This window comes from Trachypithecus francoisi, unplaced genomic scaffold (genome assembly GCF_009764315.1).
Source record: "Trachypithecus francoisi isolate TF-2019V2 unplaced genomic scaffold, Tfra_2.0 Lachesis_group3, whole genome shotgun sequence".
Taxonomy (NCBI): domain Eukaryota; kingdom Metazoa; phylum Chordata; class Mammalia; order Primates; family Cercopithecidae; genus Trachypithecus; species Trachypithecus francoisi.
Genome location: NW_022681468.1, coordinates 140,471,555 through 140,494,473, shown reverse-complemented (window position 1 = coordinate 140,494,473; position 22,919 = coordinate 140,471,555). Strand labels below are relative to the sequence as shown.

General features: G+C 35.7%; 1 protein-coding gene and 1 long non-coding RNA gene across 9 annotated transcripts in view; one reads left to right on the top strand and one right to left on the bottom strand.

The window, feature by feature from the left end:
- The window catches only part of LOC117070686, a 126,991-nt gene extending 105,328 nt beyond the window's left edge, over positions 1 to 21,663 (top strand). Inside the window, exons 2-3 of the long non-coding RNA XR_004432005.1 lie at positions 15,922 to 16,115; positions 21,504 to 21,663. This is a non-coding gene — a long non-coding RNA (uncharacterized LOC117070686). The remainder of the gene's footprint in view (positions 1 to 15,921; positions 16,116 to 21,503) is intronic.
- FAM227B (family with sequence similarity 227 member B) overlaps positions 1 to 22,919 on the bottom strand; it is a 303,682-nt gene that overhangs the window by 277,639 nt on the left and 3,124 nt on the right. For 7 of the 8 annotated variants that reach the window (XM_033190154.1, XM_033190157.1, XM_033190158.1 and 4 more), the window contains 2 exons: positions 20,157 to 20,279; positions 16,433 to 16,486 (listed from right to left, as the gene is read on the bottom strand). In XM_033190154.1, the coding sequence (XP_033046045.1) occupies positions 16,433 to 16,486; positions 20,157 to 20,207 (105 nt within the window). In that variant the 5' untranslated portion in view covers positions 20,208 to 20,279. Of the gene's footprint in view, positions 1 to 16,432; positions 16,487 to 20,156; positions 20,280 to 22,072; positions 22,201 to 22,919 lie in introns of all 8 variants that reach the window. The other variant, XM_033190155.1, reaches the window with a different exon arrangement.

The window sequence follows — 22,919 nt, the reverse complement described above, 5'->3', positions numbered from 1 at the left end:
ACTTAGAGAAACACAAAACACACTGAAAAGTTTCAACAATAGAATCAAACAAGTAGAAGAAAGAACTTCAGAGCTCAAAGTCAAGAGGCTTTTGAATTGACCCAGTCCAACAAAGACAAAGGAAAAATAATTTTTAAAAAATGAACAAAGCCTCCAAGGAGTTTGAGATTATGTTACATGACGAAACCAAAATAAACTGGTATTCCTTAGAAAGAAATCTAAAAGTTTCAAAAACTTATTTGAGGGAATAATCAAGAAAGACTTCCCTGCCTTGCTAGAAATTTAGACATGCAAACAAAGGAAGCTCAATGGACATCCAGGAAAATCACTGCAATAGAATCATCACCTAGGCACACAGTCATTAGGTTATCTAAAGTCAAAACGAAGTAAAGAATTTTAAGAGCTGTGAGGCAAAAGCATCAGGTAACCTATAGAGGAAAACCTATCAGATTAACAACAGATTTTTCAGTAGAAACATCATAAGCCAGAAGAGACTGGGGTCCTATCTTTAGCCTCCTTAAACAAAATTATTATCAGTCAAGAATTTTGTATCCAGCAAAACTAAGATTCATAAATGAAGACAAGATAAAGTCTTCTTTAGACAAACAAAAGATGAGAGAATTTGCCACTACCAAGCCAGCACTAAAAGAACTGCTAAAAGGAGTTCTAAATCTTGAAACCAATCTTGAAAACAAAACAAAATAGAACAAGCACAAGGCATAAATCTCACAGGGCCTATAAAACAATAACACAATGAAAAAAAAACCCATGGTATTCAAGTAATAACTGGCATGATGAATAGAATAGCACCTCACATCTCAATACATTGGATGTAAATGGCATAAATGCTCCAACTTAGAAGATACAGAATGGCAGAATGGATAAGAATTCATCAACCCAGTATCTGTTATCTTCAAGAGACTCACCTAACACATAAAGACTCACATAAACTTAAGGTAAAGGGGTGGAAAATGATATTCCATGCAAATTGACACCAAAAGTGCAGGAGTAGCTATTCTTATATCAGACAAAATAAACTTTAAAGCAACAACTTTAAGACAAAGAGGGACATTACATAATGATGAAAGGACTAGTCCAACAGGAATATATCACAATCCTAAATATATATGCACCTAACACTGGAGCTCCCAAATTTATAAAACAATTACTACTAGACCCAAGAAATGAGATAGATGGGAACACAAAAATAGTGGGGAACTTCAGTACTCCACTGACAGCACCAAACAAGTCATCAAGACAGAAAGTCAACAAAGAAATGATGGACTTAAACTATACCATACAACAAATGGACTTAACACATATTTACAGAACATACTGGCCAACAAATGCAGAATATACATTCTATTTATCACCTCATGGTTCTCCAAGATAGACCATATGACAGGCCACAAAACAAGTCTCAATAAATTCAAGAAAATCAAAGTTATATGAAGTACTCTTTCAGACCACAATGGAATAAAACTGGAAATCAACTCCAAAAGGAACCCTCAAAACCACGCAAATACCTGGAAATAAAATAACCTGCTCCTGAATGGTCGGTGCATCAACAATGAAATCAAGATGGAAATTTAAAAATTGAACTGAACAATAATACTGATACAACCTATCAAAACCTCTGAGGTACAGCAAAACCAGTGCTAAGAGGAATGTTCACAGCATTAAATACCTACATCAAAAAGCCTGAAAGAGCAAAACAAGACAATCTAAGGTGACACCTCAAGGAACTAGAGAAACAGGAACCAAACCAAACCCAAACCCAGCTGAAGAAAATAAATAAGAACACAGCAGAACTAAATGAAATTGAAACAACAAAAACAAGACAAAGATAAATGAAACAAAAAGCTGGTTCTTTTCTTTGAAAAGATTAACAAAGTTGACAGACCATTAGCGAGATTAAGCAAGAAGAGAAGAGAGAAGATCCAAATAAGCCCAACTAGGAAAGAAAGGGGAGATATTACAACTGATAACACAGAGATACACAAGTTTGTTCAAGGCTACTGTGAACACCTTTTCACACACAAACTAGAAAACCTAGAGGAGACGGATAAATACCTGGAAATATACAACACTCATAGATTACACCAGGAAAACACAGAAACTCTGAACAGACAAATAATGAGCAGCAATATTGAAATGGCAATGAATAATTACCAACAAAAAAAAAGTCCAGGACAAGATGGATTCACAGCTGAATTATATTAGACATTCAAAGAATTGGTACCAATCCTACTGAAAGTATTCCAAAAGACAGAGAAGGAAGGAATCCTCTCTAAATCATTCTATGAAGCCAGTATCACCTTAATACCAAAACTAGAAAAAGACATAACAAAAAAAAAGCTACATGCCAATACTCCTTCTTTAAATTTATCCATTTTTCACGTTATTGTAAAAGAGATTGTTTTCTTGATTTCTTTTTTAAATAGTTCATTGCTAGTACCTAGAAATACTACTCATTTTTGAATGTTGATTCTATATTGTGCAAATTTACTTAATTCATTCAATATTTCTAACAGTTTTTAGAGTCTTTAGAGTTTTGTATACACAAGATTATGTTATCTGCAGAGACAATTTCACTTCTTCCTTTCCTATTTGGATGGTTTGTTTCTTTTTTTCTAACTGCTCTAGTAGAACTTTCAATACTAGAATGAATAGGAGTGCTGAGTGGGAATCCTTGTGTTGTTTCTGTTCTTAGGGGAAAACCTTTCCATTTTTCACTATTGCTTATGATGTTAGATGTGGGCTTTCATATATGGTCCTTATAATCTCAAAGTACATTCCTTCTGTACCTAATTTGCTGAGAGTTTTTAAAATCATGAAGCGGCTGGGCGCGGTGGCTCAAGCCTGTAATCCCAGCACTTTGGGAGGCCGAGATGGGCGGATCACGAGGTCAGGAAATCGAGACCATCCTGGCTAACATGGTGAAACCCCGTCTCTACTAAAAATACAAAAAAAAAAACAACTAGCCGGGCGAGGTGGCGGGCGCCTGTAGTCCCAGCTACTCCGGAGGCTGAGGCAGGAGAATGGTGTAAACCCGGGAGGCGGAGCTTGCAGTGAGCTGAGATCCGGCCACTGCACTTCAGCCTGGGAGACAGAGCCAGACTCCGCCTCAAAAAAAAAAAAAAAAAAAAAAAAAATCATGAAGCAATGCTAAATTTTGTTACGTGCTTTTTCTTCATCTGTTGAGATGATGATTTTATTCTTTATTCTGCTAATGTGGTTTATCACATTTATTGATTTGTATATGTTGAATCATCCTTGCATCCCATGAATAAGTCCTACTTGATCATGGTATATGATCCTTTAAATGTACTGTTGAATTGGGTTCACTTGTTTTTGTTGAGGATTTTGCCATTACTATTCATTGTAAGAGAAATGGTCCACAGTTTCCTTCTCTTGTAGTGTCCTTGTAGTATCAGGGTAACCCTAGCCTCATAAAATGAATTTGAAAGTATTCTTTCCTCTTCTGTTTTTCAGAAGAGCCTGAGAAAGATTGATATTAATTCTTCTTTCAATGTTCGGTAGGATTCACCAGTAAAGTTAAAGCATCCTGGGCTTTCGTTTATTGGGAGGTTTTCAATTACTGATTCAATCTCTTTACTTACTATTGGTCTGTTCAAATTTTCTATTTTTTCATGATCTAGTCATGGTAGGTTGTATATTTCAAGGAATTTATTCATTTATTCTAGGTTATTCAATTTATTTGTATATAATTTCTCATGGTAGCCTATTATAATTATTTATATTTCTGTGGTATCAATTTCAATGTCTCCTCTTTCATTTCTGATTCTATTTATTTGAATCTTCCTTTTTTTTCCCCTTAGTTTAGCTAGAGATTTGACAGTTTATTTATTTGAATCTTCCAGTTTTTTTCCCTTAGTTTAGCTAGAGATTTGCAAAAAAACGCAATTCAGTTTTGTTGATCATCTCTATTGTTTTTCCAGCCTCTCCATTTATTTCTGCTCTGATCTTTGTTATTTCCTTCCTTCTACTGACTTTGGGCTTAGTTAGTTCTGCTTGTTCTAGTTACTTGAGATATAAGTTAGATTGTTTACTTGAGATTTTTTTCTTAATGTAGGCATTTATTGCTATAAAATTCCCTCTTAGAAATTCTTTGTTGTATTCCATAAATTTTGGGACATTATTTCCATTTTCATGTGTTTCAAGATAATTTGATTTCCCTTTTGATTTCCTCCTTGACCCACTGACTATTCAAGAGCATTTTGTTCAATTTCCAGTTCTCCTTCTATTACTGATTTCTAGTTTAATATTACTGTGGTCAGAAGAGATACTTGATAAGACTTGAATCTTATAAAATTCATTAAGTCTTGTTTGTGGCCCAACATATAATCCATCCTGGAGAGTTTTCTTTGTTCACTTGAGAAAAATGTGCATTCTGTTTCTTTTGGATACAATGATCTGTACATGTCTGTTAGGACCATTTTGTCTAGAGAGTTGTTCAAGTCCTCCAGATCCCTATTAATTTTCTCTCCAGATGATCTATTTTTGAAAATACAGCCTTATAGTCTCCTACTGTTAATGTATTGCTGTCTATTTCTCCCTTCAATTTTGTTAATATTTGCTTCATATATTTAGGTGTTCTGACAGTGGGTGCATATATATTTACAATTGTTAGACACTATTTGCAAATTGACCCCTTTATTATTATATGAATACCCTCTTTGTCTCTCTTAAAAGATTTTGACTTAAAGTTTACTTAATCTGATAGAAGTAGAGCTATCCTAGTTCTCTTTTATTGCCATTGCATAAATTTCCTTTTCTCATCTCTTCACCTTCAGTCCATGTGTGTCCTTAAAGCTAAAGTGAGTCTTTTGTATGCAGCATATAGCTGCTGCTTGTTTGTTTGTTTTTTTAATCCGGCCAGGCATGGTGGCTCATGCCTGTAATCTCAGCACTTTGGGAGGCCAAGGTGGGTGGGTCACCTGAGGTTAGGAGTTCGAGACCAGCCTGACCAATATGGTGAAACCCCATCTCTATTAAAAATACAAAAATTACCCAGGTGTGGTGGTGTGTGCCTGTAGTTCCAGCTACTCAGGAGGCTGAGGCAGGGAGAATCACTTGAACCCGGGAGGGAGAGGCTGCAGTGAGCTGAGATCACACCACTGCACTCCAGCCTGGGTGACAGAGCAAGACTCCATCTCAAAAAAAAAAAAAAAAAAAATCCATCTAGCCACTTTCATCTGTTGATTGAAGACTTTAACTCATTTACATTTAAAGCAATTATTGACAAGGAATAATTTACTACTGCCAGTTCGGGTGTGGTGGCTCACACTTGTAATCCCAGCACTTTGGGAGGCTGAGGCAGGTGGATCATGAGGTCAGGAGTTCAAGACGAGCTTGGCCAACATGGTGAAACCCCATCTCCACTAAAAATACCAAAAATTAGCCAAGTGTGGTGGTGTGTGCCTGTAATCCCAGCTACACAGGAGGCTGAGACAGGAGAATCTCTTGAATCCAGGAGGCAGAGGTTGCAGTGAGCAGAGATTGCGCCACTGCACTCCAGCCTGGGTGACAGAGCAAGACTCTGTCTCAAAAAAAAAAAAAAAGAATTTAATACCACCACTTTGTTCACTGTTTTCTGATTGTTTTGTATTAGGTTGCAGCAAAAGTAATTGTGGTTTTTGCCGCAAAAGTAACGCTGAGTGAAATAAGCCAGGCACAGAAAGACAAACATTGCATTTCTCACTTATTTACAGGTTATTGACAAAAAACCACAATTACTTTTGCTCCAACCTAATAGTAACTTCATTCTCTTCTTCCTCTATTCCTCTCTTCCTTTGTGATTTGATGGTTTTTTAAATAATGGTACACTTTGATTCCTTTCTCTTTATCTCTTGTGTATGTACACAAGGTTTTTCCTTGTGGTTATATAAGGCGTACATAAAACATCTTACAGTTATTACATTATATTTTGGGATGATAACAACTTAACATGTACCACATACAAAAACTCTACACTTTAACTCTCACCCTCACATTTTATGCAACATAGATGGAATTGAAAATTGTTACATTGAGTGAAGCCAGGCACAGAAAGACAATTTCACTATTTACATTTTATTTCACTATTTACATTTTTTATATATTGTATATCCATTATGAAATTATTGTAATAATTATTTTTAATTTTAACTTTTGTGGGTGCATAGTAGGTACATATCTTTCTGGTGTATATGAGAGGTTTTGATACAGGCATGCAATGCATAATAATCACATCATGAAAAATGGGGTATCCATCCCCTCAAGCATTTATCCTATGTGTCACAAATAATCCAATTATACTCTTTTAGTTATTTTAAATGTACAATTAAATCATTATTGACTATACTCACCTTATTGTGCTATTAATACTAGGTCTTATTCATTTTTTCTAACTAATATTTTTATACCTATTAACCATACCATCTCCTCCCAATCCTCCAACTCCTTTTCCCAGTTTCTGGTAACCCTCCGCCTACTCTCTATTTCCATGAGTTCAATTGTTTTGATTTTTAGAACCCACAAATAAGTGAGAAATGCAATGTTTGTCTTTCTGTGCCTGGCGTATTTCACTCAACATAATAATTCTCAGTTCCATCTATGCTGTGTGGATAACAGGATCTTACAGTTTTTAATGGCTGAACAATACTCCATGTATAAAGGTATCACATTCTCTTTATACATTCATCAGCTTGTGGACACTTAAGATTGCTTCCTAATCTTAGCTATTGTGAACAGTGCTGCAACAAACCCGGGAGTGCAGATACCTCTATGACATACTGATTTTTTTTTTTCCTCTGGGGTATATACTCAGCAGTGGGACTGCTAGACTATGGTAGCTCTATCTTTAGATTTTTAAGGAACCTTCAGATTGTTCACCATAGTGCTTGTACTAACTTACATCCCCACCAACAGTGTACGAGGGTTCTCTTTTCTCCACATCCTCACCAGCATTTGTTATTGCCTGTCTTTTGGATATAAGCCATTTTAACTGGGGTGAGACAATATGTCATTATAGTTTTGATTTGCATTTCTCTGATGATCAGTGATGTTGAGCAACTTTTCATATGACTGTCTGCCATTTGTACGTCTCCTTTTGAGAAATGTCTATTCAAATATATCGCCCATTTGTTAATCAGATTATTAGTCTTCCTATAGAGTTGCTTAAGCTCCTTATATATTCTGGTTATTAATCATCCCTTATCAGATGAGTAATTTGCAAATATTTTCTCTCATTCTATGGGCTGTCTCTTCACTTTACTGGTAGTCTCCTTTGCTGGTCAGAAGCTTTTCAGCTTGATGTGATCCCATTTGTCCATGTTTGCTTTGGTTGCCTGTATTTGTGGCATATTGTTCAAGAAATCTTTGCCCAGACCAATGTGCTAGAGAGTTTTCTCAATGTCTTCTTGTAGTAGTTTCATAGTTTGAGATCCTAAATTTAAGTCTTTAATCCATTTTGATTTGATTTTTGTATATGGCAAGAAGATAGGGGTCTAGTTTCATTCTTCTGCATATGGATATCCAGTTTTCCCAGCACCATGTATTGAAGAAACTGTCCTTTATTCAATGTACATACTTAGCACCTTTGTTGAAAATGAGTTCAGTGCAGATGTATGGATTTGTTTCTGGGTTCTCTTATTTTGTTCCATTGGTGTATATATGTTTTTATGCCAGTACCATGCTGTTTTGGTTAACACAGCTTGTAGTATAATTTGAAGTCAGGTAATGTGATTTCTCTGGTTTTACTCTTTTTGCTTAGAATAGCTTTGGCTATTCTGGGTCTTTTGCCGTTTCATATAAATTTTAGGATTTTTTCTTCTATTTCTGTGAAGAATGTCATTGGTATTTTGATAGGGATTGCATTACATCTGTAAATTGCTTTGGGCAGTTTGGACATTTTAACAATATTGATTATTCCAATCCATAAACATGGACTATCTTTCCATGTTTTGGTGTCCTTTTAAATTTCTTTCATTAGTGTTTGATAGTTTTCATTGTAGAGATCTTTCACTTCTTTGGTTAATTTAATTCCTAGGTATTTCACTTATTTTTGGCTACTATATATGGGATTACCTTTTACTTTCTTTTTCAGATTTTTCTCTCTTGGTATGTAGAAATGCTGATTTTTGTATGTTGTTTTGTATCCTGAAGGCTTACTGAATTTGTTTATCAGTTCTAGAGGGTTTTTTGATGAAGTCTTTAGGTTTTTCCAAATATAAGATCATACCATCTGCAAACAAGGATAATTTGACTTCTTCCTTTGCAATTTAGATGCCATTTATTTATTTCTTTTGTTTGATTGCTCTACCTAGGACTTCAAGTACTATGGTTGAATAATAGTGGTGAAAGTTAGAATAACAGTGGCAAAAGTGGGCATCCTTGTTGTGTTCCTGACCTTAGAGGAAAGGGATTCAGCTTTTCTCCATTCAGTATGTTACTAGCTGTGGGTCTGTCATATATAGCTTTTATTATGTTAAAGTGTATTCCTTCTCTATCCAGTTTTTTGAGGATTTTTATCTTGAAGGAATGTTGGATTTTATCAAATGGTTTTTCAGCATCAACGGAAATCATAAGGGTTTTGTCCTTCATTCTGTTGATATGACATATCACGTTGACTGATTTGTATATGCTGAACCATCCCTGCATCCCTGGAATAAATCCCACTTGGCCATGATGAATGATACTTTTAATGTTTTGTTGAATTCAGTTTGATGTATAGTTATTTTTTATATTTTTGCCTTTTAACTCTTATAATAGAGTTAAAAGTAATTTACATACTACCAACACACTATTACAGTATTCTGATTTTGACTATATTCTTACATTTATAGTGAGTTTTATAGTTTAATATGTTTTTATATCGTTTGTGTTCTTCACTTGAACTTGAAGAACTCCCTTTAGCATCTAATGCAAGTCACATCTAGTGGTGATAAACTCCCAACATTTTTTCCATGTGTGTGAAAGTTGTTATCTTGACTTCCATTTTTGAAGGAGAACATTGCCAGGTTATCAAATTCTTTGTTTTTTTTTTTCAGCACTTCGTATCATCCCACTCCCTCCTGGATTTCAAGGTATCTGCTGATAAATCTGCTTAAAATCTTATATCTGTATATAATAAATAACTTTCTTCTTGCTGCTTTCAAAATTACCTTGTCTTTGACTTTTGAGAATTTCATTATAGTGTTATCTTGGGGAAGATTTCTTCTTTGTCTTAATCTATCTGGAGATTTTTGGGCTTCACGGATCCTGCTGTTTATTTTGCTCTCTCAATTTAGGAATATTTCTATCATTCTTTCTTTAAATAAGTTTTCTACCCCTTTCTCTTCTCCTTCTGGAATTCCTGTTATGTATGTATGTTTCACTTGACAATGTCCCATGTCTTATAGGCTTTATTCACTATTTTTCACTCTATATTTTTGTTCCTCTGACAGCAATTTCAAATGATCTGTTTTTGAGTACCCCTATTCTTTCTTCTGCTTGATCACATCTGCTGTTAAAGGTTTCTATGGATTATTTTGGTTTAATCATTATGTTCTTCAGCTCCCAGAATCCCTGTGTCTGGATCTTTTTCATGATTTTTATCTCTTTTTTAAACCTCTACTTTTGTTCCTTTATTGTTTTCTTGATTTTCTTTGTCTGTGTTCTCTTGTTTACTAAGCTTCTTGAAGATGACATTTTTAAGTCTTCATCAGGCAGTTTGTAGATCTCTATTTTTTTAGGCAACTGATGCTTCATTTTGTTACTTTGGTGATATTATGTTTCCCTGACTATTTGTGACCTCTGTGGCCTTGTTTTGATGTCTGCACATTTGAAGAACAGGCGCTTCTTCTGGTCTTTACAGGCTGGCTTCAGCACAAAAGCCCTTCACCTGTCAGCCCACACAGAAAATGTAGGCAGGCCAGCTGGTGGGGTCCACGGATCTCCTGCTGGAATTGTCAAGTAAGGTAACTTGGTATCTGGTTCAGTATGTGGGCAGGCCTGATACCTGAGCCCACAGTGGCTAGCCTTGTACTTTGGTTTATGGGGTTGAGCCTCTGGGTTCCCTTAGGTGGTATTACCTCTTGGGTCCACTGGAGTGGTCCTGAATCCTAGGCTCAAGGGGTGTTAACATGGCACAGCAGTCCAATGGGTGGAGTCTGTACACTTAATCTGTGGAGGCAGGACTGAAGCCTGGGTCCACAGGGACCAACCTGACACCGAAGTGGGGGCTGGCCTGCTGCTGGGGTGGGCCTGGAATCTGTTTTGGGGGATGTCCTGGTTCCTGGACTTGTGGGGTTTGGCCTTGAGCCTAGGTCTTAGGAGCAGTCCTGGAGCCTGGGTCCATGGGCTGGCCTGGTGCTGGGGTCTACCGGTGCAGACCTGGTCCTGAGTACACCAGAGTGGACCTGAAGTCTGACTGCCCAGGAGACTGCCACCCCTGGAAATGGCCTGGAGCCTGCAGCAGCCTGGTGCTAGAGAGGGCCTGGAGCCTGGGGCCTCATGTGCTAGCCTAAAGTCAAAAATCCAAGGGGCTGGCATGGTGTTGGGGGGGAGCTGGAGTTTGAGTCTGAGAAGGATAGCCTGGGGCTGTGGGAGCTATCCTGCCACTGGAGTGGGCCTGGAGACTGAGTCTACAGGTGCTGGCCTGGAGCGTGGGGCTGTGGAGGGTGGGCTTGCACAGTCCTCTTGCTGGGATCCATGGCAAAGTTATGTGCTCAGTTCACTCTCCTTTCCCTTTCCCACATGAAAGGTATCTCTCTCTACACTGTTTTGCCCTTGCTTGGTAACTTGAAAATGTCCTTCCTAACCTCTTCAAGGTATCTTTTCTTATTTCTGTGCTAAGTCTAGGACTCCCATATAGTGAAGGCTAGTAATATCTCACCTGGATTCCTTAGCCCTTGTAAAGGTCTTTTTCTTGCAAGGATAGTTGTTCAAATTGATATTTCTGCAAAGGGATAAAGGCTATTTTGCCATCTTCCCGGAGTAATTCCTCCTCACTTTTTTTTTTTTTTTTTACTTTTATATATTCAAAGCCATGAGTTCACACTGATGCCTCTAATTCCAATTCTAACCATTCTACTTTTCTCTTTCCATATTATAATTTCCATCCCTAACAATTAAAAACCTAGCTGCCATTATCTTTAATATATTTACTCATTTGATCAATCCTTTTATGTAACCAATCTCTCATATTTGCTCCCAGACTCTTCCCTATGTGGATACCCTTTTCATACTACTTGGGCTCTAATACTCCATGTTAGGTTGCCAATTCTGCGAGGACATCCTCCTTACCCCTACTTGATCTCTGACCTCCCACATCAGAGTGAAGGCTACCTTCCTCTTCTCCCTTTATGTATGAATATCATCATCATTCCCTTGGATTCTGATACCTGTGGTGTCACATGGACATCCTCCTAACCATTATTGGACTCAGAAATCTTGCTCAGGACCACCACAGCAAACCCTTCTTTCTCAATGTGGAAGTCTGCCTTGTTTTGGCCGCCAAATGGCTTTAATACTAAATTGTTTAGGAAAGGAAGGAGATGGAATCAAAGGGAAACAAGGGAAATGAAGAGAAGAAGGGAAGTGGAACCACAACATTAATATTTGCAAATCTAAGTATAAGATCTTTTAATATAATCAAATAATAGCAAAACAAAGAAAGTTAGTCAACATAATTAAAAGCTTATAAATAAGAGAATACATTTTGGAATGGTGGGAGACTTGCGTAGGATGAAACTCTGCAATGGAGTTTGGGTAAAATACACTGGGAGACTTAGCTTAAGAGGAAGAAATCTGAAGTCTGCAGATCAGAAATTTCAAACCCACCTAGGACTGTGCCATCTCCTTTTCTCTTCCTTTAAAAGCAATCCTAAACTCATCATACACGTGTTCATTTATTAACTGTGCTAACAGTAAGATATGAAAATAATACCCAGTGTTTAACACTGGAAAACTTTTCCAAAAAGGTCCCTCTGTCATTTTGAAAAAAAGAGTGTTATATAAATACGAAGTGCCCTCTTTCAAATCCTGCAAATGTGTATCTTAAATAAGACGCATAGCCACTTGGGAAAGTTTTCCAACATTGAAATCTGGAAAACTGTGTCAAAAATGTAAAAGACTTTGAAGAATAAGAAAAGGTCACAGGGTAAAATCCATGAAGACAAACACTGTCAATTTAGAATGGCAGATACTTTGAAACATAGTCCTTATGAGTCATGTGTTGCTGTTGTTAGGGGAGTTGAGGGAGTAGGAAGAGGCTAAAAGGAATCTGAAAAGATGTTATAATATGTACAAATCTTTATGAATATGTATTCTTTATGTCAGGCTTGAGATATCACAATCCTTTTTCCCAAGATATTGAAATATTATGAGCTGAATAAAGTTTCCAGAAATTCTACAAGGCTGATGAGACTCTGTCTTCTCTACATTACCAACGTAATCAAGGGATTGACAGGTATCCTGAAGCCATTAATACAAAGAAGGTGATTTTTAAATTCTTTTAATGAATTCTTTGTGGCTGTATTATTAAATGGATACCAGATGATTATATTGGAGTAGATCATATCTTATAGCAGATCATAATCTATCTTCCCCATTTCATTTCTCTGTTACTTTCCTTCCTTATTCCTTTATATTTTGCCTTCAGTAAGATATCTCTTGAATAGAGTGTTATCTAAAAAATAAATTTTGTGGCCAGACCTAAAAAGGCAAACTGAGTCAACTAGCAGCTGACAGGCAGATGAGATGTCAGGCAGCTCATACTGCCAGAAAGGAAATCAACACTACTACTAGAGTATGAACATCCAGAGTCTATGGTGATTATATTAATTAAAAGTAAATAAATGTATTCAAATTCCAAAGGAACAAAAGAATTGGACTAGAAGTTATTGTTCCCTATGGAGTTAAATTCTACATTATAGCACTGTGGTCCTTAGTGATAAGTAAGAAGAACATTTATCTTATTTAAAACAGGGTCAGTGAAGCAAGAACTGGCTATGTATTTGTTATGTTTATTTTAATTACTGCAATTAACTATGGCAGTGGCAGAAGCACAAATTATTATATGCTAATATAAAACTAGAGATGGAGAAGGGACAGTAGACAGACAAAAGGGCTCTCGTGGAGTTTAGAGACGAATTTTTTTTATTGAATATATAGTTAAGTCTTCACCCATGTCCCAAAGCCCAAGAGACAATGCTGAAGTATCAAACAAAAGGTAAGAAATAAGAACCATGACTAGAATTAGTAGGAAAAGTGACTATTATTTAGCTCTTCTTCCCTTATATTAAGCTTTGATATAAGGATTTAAATGGATTAATGAATAAATAAATGAATAAACAAATAAGCAAATAAATCAGGCTATTCCCTCAATAAAGAGAACGGGATTGAAATAATTATTTTCTCTATCATAAAATAATTTTGATCCTCTAAGAAAAATCATAGCATGGATCTGAGTACTCTCCAGATATAGATTACAAATCTAACAGCCCTGTTAACAAAAATTAACATTGATGAACTAAGAGAAGATGAATTAAAGTTCTACCAGATAAAAGTTGCATGGACACAGAAAAAAGGTAGTCAGAAATAAATAACATGAAAAATAAAAAGTATAATAAATAAATATGGAAGAAATTGGAATCAACATTTTAGTACTTGAAGAACCAAAAAGAGTTTTTTAAAGTGTGATAGTAAAGAGAAATGAGACAAAAAGGAGGAAGATAATATAGATTCCATAAGAGTAGAAATTTTTGTCTTTGTTCATTGCTGTAACTCCAGTGTTCAGAAAAATATTGGGCAAATAGTGGGTAGTGAACAGAAATAACTAAACGAGTGAATGAATAGAATAAGCAAGAGAGCTGACACTGATACAACAATAGTGGAAAAAGAAGAAGTTATAAAAATAAAATATAAAAATATTTTTATAAAAATAAAACTAGGAACAGAATTGTGATGGAGTGAAGGGAATGTGGGAAATGATCAACAGAGAAATGAGAGGATAAAAACAATTGAAGATAAAAAGATACATGGAAGTATAACAGGAGATAGGAAGAGGTGAAAGAGTAGATGATATAAAATATTAAAATTACCAAAAAAGATAGAAATGGTAGGAACTGGCAAAAAAGAGAAGACTTTAGATGATATGATAAAAGATTAAGTAGAAGACAAGAGAAACTAGTAGCTAACATGTAGGTTGCAAGTACTGTTATAATGCTAGTTAATAGCAGAGCTTGGATTAATAATATGCTTCAATTCTAAAAGAATAACAGCTCCACGAGGGCAGGCATCTTTCCTTGTTTTTATTCACTGATGTATCTTAAGCATCCATGTGCCTGGCACATAGCAGGTGTTCAAAAATATTTCTTTTTTTAAATTTATTTTTTTTTTTTTTTGTTTTTTTTTTTTTTTTTTTTTTGTTTTTTTTGCTTTTTCTTTTTTTGTTTTTTCTTTTTTTGTTTTGTTTTGTTTTGTTTTTTCTGAAGAAAAAACAAAAAATAAAAATAAATAAATAAATAAGAAAAAATATTTCTTAAATGAATTCATGGCAGTCACTACTTTTTTTTTTTTTTTTTTTTTTGAGACTGAGTCTTGCTCTGTCAACCAGGCTGGAGTGCAGCAGCGCAATCTCGGCTCACAGGAAGCTCCGCCTCCCAGGTTCACGTCATTCTCCCGCCTTAGCCTCCGAGTAGCTGGGACTACAGGCGCCCACCACCACGCCCGGCTAATTTTTTTGTGTTTTTTAGTACAGACGGGGTTTCACCATGTTAGCCAGGATGGTCTCTATCTCCCGACCTCGCGATCCACCCGCCTCGGCCTCCCAAAGTGCTGGGATTACAGGCGTGAGCCACCGCGCCCGGCCAGCAGTCATTACTTTTTTACCATCGTCTATTAGACAAAGACTTTGTATAGCAAACAAAAAATTAAACATCTAGTCATTTTATTCCTGAATATTTTCAAATATCCAATAGTTTGGCAATGTATAAACATACTCAAACCATAAAAAATAACTACAGAATATGAGTATTTGGTTGTGAAATTCAGACAATAAGAAAAGATTTACAGATAAACCTATAAATGACAAAATGATACAAATAGATATGTTGTTTTATCAAATGCTATCTGATAAAAATTGAAGGCTATAAATATAGCCTTTGAATACAAATATAAATATGTCCTTTGCATACAAAGATGATACTACTGACATACTATTAATAATACATGGTTTGATTTGGTTTTATCCTATATTTAGTGAAGAGCTGGCATAAACCTATTATCTTGATTTGATTGGTATCATTCTCAATTTAAACACAGGGATTACATATTTACTACTTCAAATAATTAGAATATTTTATTTAAAATCATAGGTCCTCAAATATGTATAATAATACAGTCTCCATTATTTGCTGAATTTAGCTTAATTTTAACTTAAAACTTAAAACATTAAAAAGTCCTGAAACATTGTCATTAGGCTGCAGCACATTTGCATCATTATTTAAATCAAAAATAGTTACAAAAAGTTTGTCCTAAAAGTATTTCAACATACTTAGCTACACCATGTGACTGAAGTAAACTTTTGTAACTAGGAATGTTTTCATCCAAGTGCAATCCTTTCCCAAAACATTGAAAGTAAAACAAAACAAACAAACAAACAAACAAAAATCTTACCTAAACAAATATAAAAACAGAAAATATATATTTAAAAGTAGATATTTCTGAAACTACATTGTTAGCAGTTTAATCACAGCAAGCACTATTTATATTTAAGCATAAATAAATGTAGATTATTTATATTTCAATCCACTCAAAATACAAACATACCTCATTAAAAAGCCATCTTTTCTCTGTTTTCTATACTGACATGTTTATTCTGACCCTTACTTGACATTCCTCAATGCAAAACAAATATGACCTTCACACTTGCAGTTGCATGGATCCAAGGGAAGACTTATAGCAAGACCAAAAACTCCAGGCAAAGTCAATAATTAAACATAACAATGGAAACTGAACTTTCAACAGGAAAACACATTTTGAATTTTTCACTCTGATTCAATACAGGGAATATTGATGTAACACCTCTACAAATTACCTGTCTCAGGTGTGGTGCATAAATAAATGAGGTAAGTAAGTATAATTGTTGGATATTCTTTAAGGTGTAAATACGTAAGACAAAAATCTTACATTAACAAAAGTATATAGAAATGTCTGTATAGAGCTAGAATTTTTTTAATGTGAAAAAGAGAACAGAATGTTGACAAGAGGGAAAGACTACAACATAGAGCCTACTCAAAGGACATAAGTATTTATATACACACTTTCCACACTGAAACATATTTCAGAAATTTCTAGTCTTAAAGTTTGTTCTAAGCCTTCTACATCTCCATAACTGATATTTTAAAATGATGTATTGGCACAGAAAATAAGATGCTCTACTCACCCAATTTTGAAACTTCAAGAATTCTTCAATGCTCCTTGGAGGTTCTTGCATTTTCTAATAAAGTAATATCAATATTGTTCATTGGCATAAACTCACTAGACTATTCATAATATTTACAAAGAATTTACTCAAATGAAAAAATACTCTAAGTTATCATTTTTAGAGCAGGAAGATATCATAAAATGTTCACTTTGTACCATCCCTCCACTTTGAAAAGGGACACACATAAATGTTTAAATTCTTAGCCTCCAAACCAAATTTTATAATAGGCTTCCCTCTTATACACTAGCCCTAGAGAAAAACTCCACATGAATCTTGCTTAAGGTCCTCATTTCAGATTCCTAAAAGAGTTCCAAGATATTTTGGGCTATCATGGATAGTCTCTATAATAAATCCAGAGCCAAAAATATAATATGTTCTTGCTGAGAAAGTATTTTTAAAAGTTAACTACTTACATAGTTAAAATAAATTTAAATGTTTGGATGTTCCAGTCTAATAGAAAAAAATCACATTTTTAGTAGTTTCTTTGTGATTTCAAATGTATTCAACATTAGACAAACTAATTTTAATCCAGACCACACCTTTCTCCTTTGTGCCTTAGAGACTTTGCCTACATTCTTTCTTCTGCCTAGAAGTCTCCCTTTCCCAAACCCTCTTCTTCCAATTCTTTCTTGGCCTATTTAACTCTTACTTCAAATAACAAATTAAAAGTCACTTTGTCCATCAAGCCTTTCTTATCCCCCAAAGTTTTCTCCATGGTAAAATACAGCAGATTATCTCTATGAGGACAGAAACTATGGTGCAATCACAGTTTCACACACTGGCTGGTTCATAGTCAATGCATAATAAGTACTTGCAGTGTGCATAAATGAAAGCATAAATGAGTAGATGAATGTCAGAAATGTATAGGTACTTGAAAAATAATAAAAATACTTCTAGAGAATGAAAATCCAGTGAGAAGGCAAAAATAAGAAGAATTCAGAAGTCTAATGCCCTAATATCCATGGTGATATCACTGAAAAGATTGTATTACATTTTTATTTATTAAAACACATATTTCATATCAATATATAAAGCGGTCAAGATTACAGAATCACAAGTCCATGTTTTAGAAAAAAGTTTCTAAAAAATAATTACATATTTGAGTTGGGGGATATTTCATTCATCTAAATGTATGATGAGTATAAGGAAATATATAACTGATAATACACGAAGAAGATAAACAGTGTATGTGACAACCATTACAGAAAATGAGTATTCAGTGAGGGTTAAAAAATTAAACAATTGAACTCATGGAGATAGAGGTAGAATGATAGTTGCCAGAAGCCGGGAAGGGAATGGGAAGTGAGGGGAAAGTGGGTATGGTCAATGGGTACAAAAATATAGGGTCAAGCACAGTAGCTCATGCCTCTAATACCACCACACTTTGGGAAGCCAAGACAGGAGGACTGCTTGAGCCCAGGAGTTTGAGACCAGCTTGGGCAACACAGCAAGAGCCCATCTCCATAAAAAAGAAAAAAAAAGTAAAACAAAACAAAACAAAACAGAGTGTCCAGGCATGGTGGCTCATGTCTATAATCCCAGCACTTTGGAAGGCCAAGGCAGGTGGATTGCTTGAGGTCAACAATGCAGGAGACCAGCCTGGCCAACGTGGTAAAACCCCCCCGTCTCTACTAAAAATGCAAAAAAAGTAGCCAGGTGTCCTAGCTACTCAAGAGGCTGAGGTGGGAGAATCACTTGAACCCCAGAGGTGGAGGTTGCAGTGAGCCAAGATTGTGCCACTATACTCCAGCCTGGGTGACAGAGCGAGACTCTCTCTAAAAAACAGACAAAAACAGCTAGAGAGAATGAATATGATCTAATATTTGATAGAACAACTGGCTAACTATAGTCCACAATAATTTACTGCACCTTTTGAAATAAATAAAAGAGTATAATTGGAATGTCTACAACACAAATAAATGATAAATGTTTGAAATGATGGATACCCCACTTACTCTGATATAATTATTATATACTGCATGTACCAAAAGTTATCTCATATATGCCATAAATATATATATATACTTACAATATACCCTTAAAAATTAAAAATAAAAATTTAAAAAAGGAAAACAAACGTTTAGACAGAAGCAAAGATGCATAGAGATGTGAAGAAAATGTTATGGGAAACAGGGAACTCTAGAGCTAGTCAGATTGAAAAGAGTGAGAGATATGAGAGATGGTATGCACAAAAGGCTTACAGACAGAAAAATACTCATGATATATCTTCAGGGATAGTGGGTATAGCAGTTTGGCTAAAAGGAATTCGAAATACATTTACAAATGTACAGAATTAAACTTAATGAAAACAATTTAAGTATTGACTTTTTTTCTTGTAGTGGCTGTCAAACCACTCCAAGTACAAAGCACCACAAGTAATATGCACATTTAATTAAAGGGAATTAGAAAAGTGGATTAAGAAAGTCAAACTTGGCCGGGCGCGGTGGCTCAAGCCTGTAATCACAGCACTTTGGGAGGCCGAGACGGGTGGATCACGAGGTCAGGAGATCGAGACCATCCTGGCTAACACGGTGAAACCCCGTCTCTACTAAAAAATACAAAAAAAACTAGCCGGGCGAGGTGGTGGGCGCCTGTAGTCCCAGCTACTCGGGAGGCTGAGGCAGGAGAATGGCGTAAACCTGGGAGGCAGAGCTTGCAGTGAGCTGAGATCCGGCCAGAGCAAGACTCCGCCTCAAAAAAAAAAGAAAGTCAAACTTGCATAGTGAAGTTCTAACCAATTTCAAAAATTCCATGTTTCTCTTGGGGTAAAATTAAAATAAGGTAAAGTATAAGTTAAACAGATTTCTACTTTTGGTAGGATGTAGAAGGATATAAAACACCTATACTTCCATGATAACAGTAAGACAAACTTGGACAAAAAAAAAATCATACTTTTCTATGGGGTTAGTGAAAAGTGGTGAATGCCAGGAGGCAGGACCAGTTAAATAACCTGTAAACATTCAGAGTTCCTTGTTCAAAATTATTAAGAGTTTGAAGATAATAACATCAGAGCATTAGACCAAATGCATGGTACTTCTCAGCATAAGGGGCCTTATGCAACTGCAGAAATTGTAAACCCATGAAGCTGAAAACAAGCATAATTGTTCCATAGAACTAACGTTTATGGTTTCTTTAAATAAATATAGAAATTAATCCTCCTAGTCTTAAAACTTCAGAAAGTTACATTGGTCTTATCTGAGTTCCTTTCCCAGAAAACTAACCATCAAGCCTCCCAGATAGTGTCAAGGAACTAAAACATACCACATCACTATATCTTGACAATTAGCCTCTAGACTCCTTACCATCACCCATCATGATTGCCTAGCTGACCACCTGTTTCCTGTTAACCAACTCCTCCTCCTTACCACCACTCCCTAATTTCTGTTTTCCCACACATGGTTACATTTCTTCCCTGCTCTAAAAAACTCTAAGTTTAGTTAGTCAGGGAGATGGATTTGAGACTGATCTCCCATCTCCTCGGCTTCAGCACCCTATTAAAGCTTTCTTCCTTGGCAATACTCATCTCAGTGATTGGCTATCTGTGCAGCAAGCATCAAGACCTAGACCAAACCCTTGGTGTTTCACTAACAAAGCCAGCTCTACCTGGGAGCCCTGATTACCTAAAACTCCAAGAGAAATATAAACTTTGTAAGTGAACATAAAGCTGTGGAAGCTTCCTTACCTTGGGGCCAGCTCTGCTGCTCTTCCTTTGACATGTTCGTTGGCCTGCCATGGTACAGTAACTTTGCAGAAATGAAGAGAAATCAGCTGGGTCTTAGGCATCAATGTGAGTTGGGCGACCAAACTGGGGTATGAAAGACACCCAAATGCAAAAATAAATGACTCAGCCAAACAATCCCTTTCCCCTCACCTCCAAACCTCACTTTTGACTTTTACCAAGTCATATATCTTCAACTCTGTATCTCCACTCAAATCTCACGTTGAACTGTTGGAATCCCCAGTGTTGGAGGTGGGGCCTGGTAGGAGGTGACTGGATCGTGGGGGTGGTTTCTAAAGATTTTGCAACATCCCCCTAGTGCTGTTTTGTGATAGACTTCTCACGAGATCTGGTTGTTTAAAAGTGTGTAGCACCTCCCCCTTCACCCTTTTCCTCCTGCTCCAGCCATGTAGGACGCATCTGCTTCCCCTTCACCTTCTGCCATGATTGTAAGTTTCCTGAGGCCTCCCCAGCCATGCTTCCTGTACAGCCCGTGGGACTGTGAGTCAATTAAACTTCTTTTCTTTAAAATTACCCAGTCTCTGGTAGTTCTTTATAGCAATGTGAGAATGGACTAATGCACCAAGAAAGCAGCAGGGGACGAGGGGCTGGAAAATATATTCTGCTCATGAAGCTGGAGGTTCTACTATGTCATATGAAAAAGGGCATGCATATAACAAGAAATGGACAAGGGAAGGCTAATAATACAAGCTATTATACTGTTTATAAGAAAGATTGGTCTGAATTTTTCTATCTTATAATGTGAAGATTTGGAATTAAGGCTATTATGGTCACAAAAAAAAGAGTTGGTAAATGCCTCTGTTTTTTCTATTATCTGAAAGAATTTAAAAATCTGAAAGATCAGTACTACTCCTTCCTTTCTTCCTTAAATGTTTGGTGGACACTGCTACTTATGTTCCCTGAACCTGAACCTGAAATTATGGGGGAGTTTTAAATTAAGGATACTGTAATGGACCTAATCATGCCCCCACCCCAAATTCATATGTTGAAGCCCTAACACTTATAACAATATGTGACTTTATTTGGAGATGGAGTCTTTGAGGAGACAATTAAGGTTAAAAGAGGCTAAAAGAGTGGGGCTCTAATATGATTGGTGTCATTATAAGAACAGACACCAGAGAGCTTGCTTGCTCATGCTCTCTCTCCATATATACACGAATATTTTATCTGTGAAAATATCTAGAATTGTGAAATAATAAACTTTATGTTGTTTTAAGTCACTTTGCTTGTTTGCTGTTATAGCAGCAATAAAAACTAATATGAGGAGAAAGAGTGAATTTTTTTTTTTAGTATTTTGCAGATGTGAAAAATGTCACACACTTAACTGATGCTCTGTCTATATCAGAGAAGACGCTTTGTAAGGACGTGGTGAGAAGGCAGTGGTCTACGAGCCACGAAGAGAGGCCTCACTAGAAACTAACACTGATGGCACCTTGGTCTTGGACTTTTGGCCTTTAAAACTGTGAGAAAATAAACTACAGTTGTTTAAGTCATCCACTCTGTGGTACTGTATTATAGCATCCTAGGTAGACTAATACAGACGTAAGCTATCAAAATTAATATAGGATCATTCAGCTATTCTATTGCTTCTTAATTTTGGTAAATTATCTTTCAAGAAAAATTAAAATGTCAGGTATTTTGATATAAATATTTATTCTTAATATCCTCTTACTATCTTTACAATCTGTAGTGTCTGTGGTGATGTTTCATTTTTCATTTCTGAAATTTGTACTTTTCTTTATCTTGGTCAGTCTATCTAAAGGCTTATCAATTTTATTACTCTTTGCAAAGAACTAGTTTTGGCCTTGTTGCTTTTCTTTAGTGCACATTTGTTTTCAATTTCATTGATTTATTCTTATCTTTATTGTCCCTTTCCTTCTTTAAATGTTTGAGAAACTTCCAATGATAAACCCTGCTCTACTATGAAGCTGAAGGCTTGACAATTCCTGTTCAGACACCATGAGGCTTTCTATCACCATTTTAATCCCTGTATTTCAAAATGGATAGAAAGTTAAAGATTATTAGATATTTACAGAATAATTGTGAAATAAAAAACATAAAAACAAAAAAATAGAAATTCAAACAAATGACTAAAAATAAAATCTAGGCATGTACAGACAATGTGGGGAACAGAAGGAAACTTCAAAAAAGTCTTTAAGATTCTTAGAGAGCTATAATAAGATAATGCATCCCTGAAACCAAAACTTCACGTTATAAATCAATACAGAATAAGAGAAAACGCAAAGTACAAATATAATGATATAAATTATCCAACAACAGTCTAGTGAAAAACAGCTGAAGAAATCTTCTAGAAATTGGAACAAACATGTTAAAGTAAGCAAGAATCAGAGGATAAAAGAACAATAAGTTAGAGGATTATGCCAGGAAAATGACTTTCAATCTGTAAATTTAAATATAGACGGAGCATCAATTAAGTGTGTGGCATTTTTCAGATTTGCAAGATACTAAAAAAAAATTATCCTCATATTAGTTTCTTATTGCTGCTATAACAAATAGTCAACAAAGTGCCTTAAAAAATCACAGTTTATTATTTCACAGGTCTAGAGGTCAGGAATCTGAAATGGGTCTGCAGGCCTATGCTCTTTTCATGTTTTGTGTGTGTGTATGTGATGGAGTTTCACTCTTGTCGCCCTGCATAGTAAATTTACTTGCATAACAAAAAAATGCAAAATATCGATGGTTTAA